The 8,165-nt window shown below is 40.9% G+C and overlaps 1 protein-coding gene across 2 annotated transcripts; it reads right to left on the minus strand.

The window, feature by feature from the left end:
* Positions 1-483: 483 nt before the first annotated feature.
* rae1 (ribonucleic acid export 1) lies at positions 484-7,499 on the minus strand. Of its 2 annotated transcripts, XM_044223898.1 has the most exons (13): positions 7,352-7,499; positions 6,511-6,625; positions 6,295-6,399; positions 5,975-6,067; positions 5,794-5,880; positions 5,625-5,711; positions 4,852-4,923; positions 4,622-4,729; positions 3,730-3,836; positions 3,465-3,540; positions 2,649-2,843; positions 2,425-2,510; positions 484-1,092 (listed from the first exon to the last, which is right to left on the minus strand). In XM_044223898.1, coding segments are annotated over exons 2-13 (1,107 nt in total). In that variant the 5' UTR covers positions 6,601-6,625; positions 7,352-7,499; the 3' UTR covers positions 484-1,091. The 2 variants fall into 2 exon arrangements, with proteins under 2 accessions (XP_044079833.1, XP_044079832.1); XM_044223897.1 differs by lacking the exon at positions 484-1,092 and having other exon boundaries at positions 2,421-2,510.
* Between the last annotated feature and the right edge of the window lie 666 nt (positions 7,500-8,165).

Consider the following 8,165-nt stretch of genomic DNA (forward strand, 5'->3'; position numbering starts at 1 on the left):
ATTCGATTAAAAAGAAACTTGGTGCAGCTTGACTGACCAGTACAGGAGACAGTGGTCTAGGAGTGGTACCAGCTGAGAGGAGCCGGTGAACTGTGGCAGCAGCATATCTTCCCGCCCTCGGCCCCTTGGAGTTCCACTGCTAAGTACCAAGGGTCAGGCTAACAGTGAGGTGATACTCTAATGACCTCAATAAAAAGGCATTTAATTCACACCTTCTCCTCTATGAACTGGTTCACTTTTCACACATGGCCTTTGTAGCTGCCCATGCTACCTCATTCATATCCTCTTGATAAATCTCCCCCATTCCCAGCTGTGTGTCCCTGTCAAAAGGACCCCACTGTCCAGCTTTGATCTCATTTGTCCTGCTTAGCTCTGACCTTAGCTTCTGGACTTTTCTACAGGTAACTGCTAAAGTTAACACACTGAAGGGCAAAATGCTCCACCTGCTGGTTAACTTGGATTAAAACAAGCAGTCAGAAGGGGTCATTGTGATACAGATGCTGTCCAAAGTTTATCATTTTGATTTTGTGATGCCAATGTCAGAGACCAACACGATGAAGAGATTTACAGCTGAAATATGAGATAGTTGTCAAGTACATGGCTTCGCATGCACAATACAGTTCAGTGAATCCCCTACAAACATTTATACAGCAAACACAATAGGTTATTTTTTAACCTAATTTCTCCCTTAGGTTGGAATAAACATGTTCAAATCTAATGGTATGCACTTATTTATTTTACATCCCAGTTTCATTAATGGAGCTAAACCACAGAGGAACAGCAAATCATAAAAGAATGAAAAGTCTTTGGAAAGCTGTAAAAAATGAAGAGCTGGACACATAAAAAAAGAAACATCAAAATGAATGACAAATAAAGCCCCCTCTATGATGACCTCTAAGACCAATTGTCATGCAGCTGTCATCAGCGCCAGGTTGGGTAGGCCCTTCTGATTAGTCCACGCACAGTACGCAGCACCACGGCATTGGTCCAGGTGTTTGACGAGAGGAAGGAGTCTGTCTCGGGCGTATACACACACTAAAGCAGCAGGTCTTCCGCATTTCCCCACAAGAGATGCGACTTGGCACGACAAATCTAAAGACAGGAGGGATCAGTCAGTCACAAAGAACATTTTTCTGAGTTTTTGTTTTGTTTATTTCTGAAAGGGCGTTCACTGTGTCCCTTTTTGCACAGAATAAACAGCACAATATCACTCTTTGACAAAAATCAATCCTTGCAGATGATGGTTGATTCACTGTAAATAATTGCTTGCCTATGCTCAATATTTCCTGAATCTTTTCATTGTTATTTCCATAATCTATTAAATAACAGTCGTAAAATAAATGTTTATGTCCTTGAATACGCTGCAAAGCCTTAATATACAAGCTAAATGCAGTAAAAAAAGCCAGCAGCCTTCATCCCAAAATTCCTGACTGTACAGGTGCCAAGGCAGCTTGTATACACTATTACAGCAGAAATTACACAAGCCTTCAAAATGACTTCACTCAGGTCAGTACAGTACCAGCAGTGCAACGATACACAAAATTCACGGTTCGGTATGTACCTTGGTTTTAGGGTCACGGTTCGGTACGTTTTTGGTACAGAAGTAAAACAAAAAAAAAATGTATTTTTGTAATTTTGAAAAGTTTAAACATTCAAGAGTTGCTCATCGAGCATGAACAGTTAATGCACTCAAATACTGCCATACTGTCAATAAGAAAAAAAACAAAATAAATAAACAACTCAAATGTCAGTAATAAGCCATCGTAAGACTGTTGACAATTCAACAACTGCAGCTCACACTGGTTCATACAGGGCAGGCACAATGTACTGACTGAAATGCACACGGGATGGCACATTGTAGTGGGGCTCAAGCAGGCTAAGCCGACTAGCATACTACAGGTGATAAGACAGCAACTGGTGCTCTGCCAAAACGTATCGGGTAAAACTCACTCTAGATTTTCTGTTCCGCGCGTGCTTGCAGTCGACATAAATAGACTATTTTGACAGTAATAGTTTGGGTCACAGGGCGTACTGATCCGAGGAAGTCGATTTGGGACAAATACACGTACCGCTTACACCCCTATACAGAAACATTCCCATTCAAAAATCACAAAGCACAGAGCATCTTTTGAACAAACACACAGACTCAAATCCGAAATGAGTGCACAGAAAATAAATGATGTAAGAGCAAATATGATCGATCTACCAGAAAGAGGAGCGTCTGTATTTTTGACGGTATTGAAAATCATACCTTGGGATTTCTAAATACCCTGGTATACCGTAATACCTTGATACCGCCCACACCTATCATGGGGTGCCTTTAAAAGGCCCCAGTGCGAGTCACAAGGCCATTGAGGAAGTGGAGCAGCCCCGTCCAGTGACCGCAATCTCCATGTTTACAGACAGTGGCTGTCCTTCTCTCACCATTTCTTGTTCCGAGGCTTCAGCTCCTCCGCAGCGTTCCTCAGGAAGATGTAGTTCTTTTTCTGGGGGTTGTAGTACTCATGGCCCTGAGGAATTCAGATAAGAGCACAATATTAGAAAATATGAGTGAAGGCCAGCATGAGGTGCATGCCAATAGTTTTCAACTATTGTAGTGAAATACAAACACCTGCTCTCAATGTTTGTGAAGATTTTACACCTCCTACCTTTGACCAGTCATAACTGGAAGCATATGCAAAAATGTTGCCATTTTGGTTGAAGCAGCAAGCCGTAATGGGCTGGTCGAGCTGCTCTGAGGTCTTTAACTTGGTGCGGGCGTCTTTGTCCCAGAAGCTGAAGCGCCCGTCTGAGCCCACTGTAGCCAGCGTGCCATGGACAGGATGGAAGGAGATGGCATTCACCTGATGGGAGAAAATGGAAATTAGTAGGTGAGACATGGGGGAAACAGTATAACTAGACTGGTTGGTGTAGAGTGACTATATTGTAATAATTGAGTCTGTGAAAAGGTACACAAGGGCTGCCCAGCAAGATGGTGTCAACCAAGTAGCTTTGAAAATCAGTGGATGTGACAAATCCAACAGAAATACAAAAGGGACTCGTGCCATTATCCAAAGATACAGCAATTATATTATAATGGGTGTATTTAAAAATGCATATGACATTAATCCATCCATCCATTCTATTAACAGACCTGTTTCACTGCAGATATGATGTCATAGGAAAAGCACAGGTGTATTTAATTACATTAATTTCAGTTGTAGTTTAGCCAGTTCCAAGGCATCCATCATTAAGTTTATTAGTTACACCTGGGTTTTCCTGCTATGACAAGCAGAATGTCTGCTGTGAAAAAGGCCTATTATAACGCTTTGCATCAAAACTCTTGACAATAAAATCCACAAACTGGAATAATTTGTCTATGTTCCAATAAAAATATGCTAATAAAATCTCCTTTAAGAGCACAAAAGATACATTTCTTTCACAATGTCAACACTGTTTTAGTTTAGAAATTCAGAACAACTTACAGCATAGATGTCCTGTGGAGTGGTTGTGTTGGTTCCATTGGACCTGTGGCACTTAAAGGTGAAGTTGTCTTTGGCTCTGAAAGGGATCAGAGAACACATTCATGTCATATATTGCCTCAGGCATTTGACAGTAAGAGCAGTGTCTTAAATTCTGTATGAACAAAATAATAATCAAACATGCTTGCACTTTACTGGGTTAAAAAAAAAAAAAAACACTTCAAAAACTCATTCATTTGTAAGACACCGACTGTTTTAAGACACTCACGGGTTTGGAGGGTTGATATAGTGGATGGCCACTCGGCCCTCAATGCTTCCCAGTGCAAAGCCTGTGGGCTTGTTCTGCTTGTCCTTAAATATGGCGACACACCGGTGCTGTAGGACCAGGGCAGAAAAGTAAATTGGATCAAAAGGCATACATGAAAAATAAAATATTTTACAAAGTTTGGCTATATATTTAGCATCAAGTCAAAAACCAGTACTGCAGCTCCTAGGCTATGGAATGACCTTCCTCTGTCTCTAAAAACTTGTCCTTCATTGGGTGTTTTTCAGAGTGCTCTTAAAACTTATTTGTTTTCTTTAGCTTTTGACAATGCTTTGTAGGTGTGTATGTCATATGTTTGTTTTCTGTTTTTTCTGGGGGTTTTTTATATTTTGTGTACAGCACTTTGGTTCCACTTGTGGTGTTGAAAGTGCTTTATAAATAAAGTTGAGTTGAGACTGTACATAAAACTACCAGGGTGAGTGGCACGATGTATACAGAGAAATTTCAAGCTCCAATTGCGGGTAGATTTTCCGTTTGGCAAGTAAATCTCGGAAGGCTATCTGCCACACTGGCGGGTCATTTACAGGCGTGCTGCTTCTGTCCTCTGCTGTCTGTTTTTATTCACAGCTAAACACTGCCACAAAAATGACTGTCTCAAGCGCTCCTAGTTTCACGGCACTGTTTACTGTGAGGGACATCAGATACTCCGCTCAACTATCACTTGTCGCCAGTCTGCTGCTACAACTTGGTATCACGCCAAAGCGTGTAATACACACTCCGGTTAACCGTGGCAGTGCCACTTTTGCTCTGGCCTCTAAGTTTGTATTCAACATAATACCTTATTATCCCAATGGAATGTACTGAAACTAATATATATATGACACAAAAAGTTCACCTGATGTTTGAGGGGAGAGTCTATTCTGCGAAACTCAGAGGGCTGGTTCTCCAGCTGGTACACTATCAGTCCTCTCTCAGCTGTGGCAACCACTGCCATGGGGTACACCTACATATAACAGTCAGGAAGGTAAAAAAAAAGAAAAAAAAAAGAAAAAAGAAAATCCAGATAATCAATTATCTACTCAGCAAGTATTAAAAGTCATGTCATACTCCTCATTAACCACTTACAACATCTGCACAGTAGCATCTCTCTGGCATCTGCAGAGACATCATGGGATTGGGAGAGCGGGTGTCCCAGAACTGAAGAGAAAAACAGCGCTACATTAAACACTACAAAGTTTGATATGCCACTCTCTGATCAGCTCTTTTTAAGTGATCATTATGGTTACATTTAGATGTCTACACAAAAACATCGAACAAAAGTCTAAATAGTGGCCATCAAGATACTGATGGTCCAGAGATGATTCAAATTTAGTTTACCAGAAAGCTTTTTTGGAAGTATAATGTCCCACATAGGCCTTTGGCTGAGTTCAGACAGACAAGAGCACTGTATGAAAAACTCCCAGCATCCTGACTCATTTGAATGGGACCACTCTGTTGACACAGCAGGGATGCAAGCACACTGCATTTCTAACAACGTTCAAATGTATGCTTAATCTGTGTGGTGGAAGGCAAACAGGCCTCCCAGCGCGGCTGAGGGTGGTAAAACTCTCAAACTCAAGCAACAAACAGATTTAAATATGCCGGCAAGATGTACATACAGATAAATCTGGATACTGCAAGTTTTGTGTATGCGGGTGCTGTGTGTTAAGCATTTCTTACATTACATTTTAACCAGCACAGGGACGAGGTGCCACTGATAACGGGAATACATGCACTCAAAAGCCTCCTTGCCTAACTGAACGCCTGCCTCTAGCATCCTTGCTGAAACGATATATATCATACAGCCCTAATGTATACCTTTTGAAATAATAACAGATTAGTTGAAATGGCTGTTGTACCTTCAGTGTTTTGTCCCAACTGCCAGTCATGATACAGCTGTAGTTTGGGGCTTTTATCCAGTGGATTGCTTTGATCGGGCCGTCATGCTGTAAAGAGAAATGGTGAGAGGTGTAAGATGATTCTTCTCTTCGTAAGACCACATCGTTGATCGGGGGGTTCTGATCCAACCTGTGCAATCTGCATTGCTTGATTGCTGTTAAGATCCCACATCTTGGCTGTTTTGTCACAGGAAGCAGTGAAGACTTTACTCCCATCCTGGTTAAAGAGAACAGCACATCATAAATTATTCTGTGGCCCAGCAGACAGCATCTATTACAGGGCTTAAATTACTTTGCATGACGAGACCTACATCACTCCAGCATGCATCCAGCACTGGACCTGCATGCGTCTGTTGGGCTTTGGGGACAGTCTGTCCATTGTCTTGCACCTCCCAGCACCGGACCTGAGGTCAGATGATACAGCACAGTAAAAATGTGTTTACTTGTGAGCATACTATAAATTCATTATTTAGTGCAGACGTAGTCCTTCATGGAAGACAAGCCTGGTGATGGTATCCTCCTGGACCTCAACTGTAGCCAAATCCCATATTAAAATGATCATCCATAATCTTGGGTTCACTAAATCAATCTACTGCTGCACACCATTATCATGATTGAATAAATAACTCACATCATTGGCCCAGGATCCTCCAATGAGGAAGTTGCCTGGCATAGTAGGGGGGCTGAAAGCCAGACAGCTGATGCTGTCATCTGGAGGGGAAGTCACTTCAACATCCTGCAGGAATATAAACAACAAAGAAAAACATTAAGCTGTCAAGAAAGGTCAAAGCACAGTGAGCCATCATAATAATGTCAAATGCTTTTCTCCTATACTCCGCTGGTTTACCTTCATGGGATTATGGCTGTCTGTTGTTGTGTTTCCAAAGACACCGGTCCCTCCTGTTCCAAACCCGGTGTTTGCCCCAAATAAACTCATAGTGCATTAACGCTATTCCTAATGCCTAAGAGAGAAGACAGAGGCACGGTGTAATTTACATAATAGCAGACTACATTCGTTTGGTTGTCGTTTTCGAGTGCATCAATATTATCAAACGCCAAATCGTACTAACAGGTAACGTGCATTATGCTGATGCAAACAAACTGGATGTAGCGTTGAATCCAAAAAGGCGTGCAATCAAGCAAATAACGTTACAGTATGTGTAACGCTAGGTAGCTAACGTTACAGCATTACACTGAGTAACCTTTGCTACAAGACCAAATCACATCACTCAGTTAGCAAGTTTAAATAGGTTAGATATCGGGAAAGGTTAGCACGAGTTGCGTAAACCAAAACAGTTCACACTTGACAAGACGTAGCTGGATAGCTAGCAGTTGATGTTAACGCTAACTATGCGTCAGTTAACGCTACCGCTGCTAGCTTCTAAATAACAGCTAGCATGTTAACGTAAGGATATATAGGCGGTTTAAGTGCATGATATTCGAAATACGTTTGAGCGTATGTGCTACTATTTTAACCATTATGTGGTTCAGAAAATATGTAACGTTATGGCTAGATAATTCAACGCTAGCTAACGTTAGCTAAATCATTTGTTGAGACCATCTAGCGTTACTGTGGCCGGTAGCTACTAGATTAAAAACTTAAAAAATGTGCTGCAATATTTTCAAACACAGTATTTAAACTTTGTATCGCCAGCAGCACCGTCTCTTCACTACATGAATATACATACCCAAAATTTGTGAAACTATGGTTATAAACTGGTAACGCTGAAAATGCCGAAAAAATGTGGCGCTTTTTACTCGCTATGTCGCAGTTTGGTGACGTATCGGAAAAGGGATGCTATTTCAAGAATAAACGCTTGGAGGCAGTGCATGACAGCAAGTCACTTTACTCTTCAATGGAAAGTAACTCGGGACTGTACGGTATCTCGTCTATAGCTATCTTATCTCAGTACAGGGGCCAAGTGGAAAAAGTGTAGACTATGCTCCCAACCATAGACTGTATAAAAGGGTCTCAACAGTCTATTGGGGGACCAACCGACAACCTCATCCCCGAGCCACCCGTAGTCCATTCAGTATACCTCATCTGTCTGCCACGATAATGCACAATACTAGTGGAGTGCAATACACACAATATCATGTAAGGTAGGTAATAACTAGCCTACTCTTTAAAGAGGTAAATGTATAAGAATACTCCATTACAAGTACAAGTCTTGCATTCGAAATGTAACTATGTAAAATTATAGAATTATCAAAATGTGTAGAAAGTATCAAAAGTGAAGGTACTCAAGAATGGCCCCCTAATTATTTGGATTATTATCACAGATGCATTAACAAGTTAGCAGTATTTTAATGTTGCAGTTGGTCAAGAGGATTTTAATTTTAACTAGGCTACTTTTTATCCTGTTGGATATTTTAATCTCTAACAATTAAAAAATATTTTATAAAATGATTATATGTCTTGAATGTAAAATGTTGATCTTAATCTGCAAAGCAACCAATAACAGCTGTCAGATAAATGTAGTGGAGTAAAATGTACTCTAT

The sequence above is a fragment of the Siniperca chuatsi genome, linkage group LG2 (genome assembly GCF_020085105.1).
Source record: "Siniperca chuatsi isolate FFG_IHB_CAS linkage group LG2, ASM2008510v1, whole genome shotgun sequence".
In the NCBI taxonomy this organism is placed as follows: domain Eukaryota; kingdom Metazoa; phylum Chordata; class Actinopteri; order Centrarchiformes; family Sinipercidae; genus Siniperca; species Siniperca chuatsi.

Coding starts and splice junctions, on each gene's coding strand:
- rae1 (XM_044223897.1), bottom strand. CDS start 6,600: ATGAGTTTATTTGGGGCAAACACCGGGTTTGGAACAGGAGGGACCGGT. Junction 6,400..6,510: donor ACAGCCATAATCCCATGAAG/GTAAACCAGCGG, acceptor ATATTCCTGCAG/GATGTTGAAGTGACTTCCCC. Junction 2,844..3,464: donor CTCCACAGGACATCTATGCT/GTAAGTTGTTCT, acceptor TTCTCCCATCAG/GTGAATGCCATCTCCTTCCA.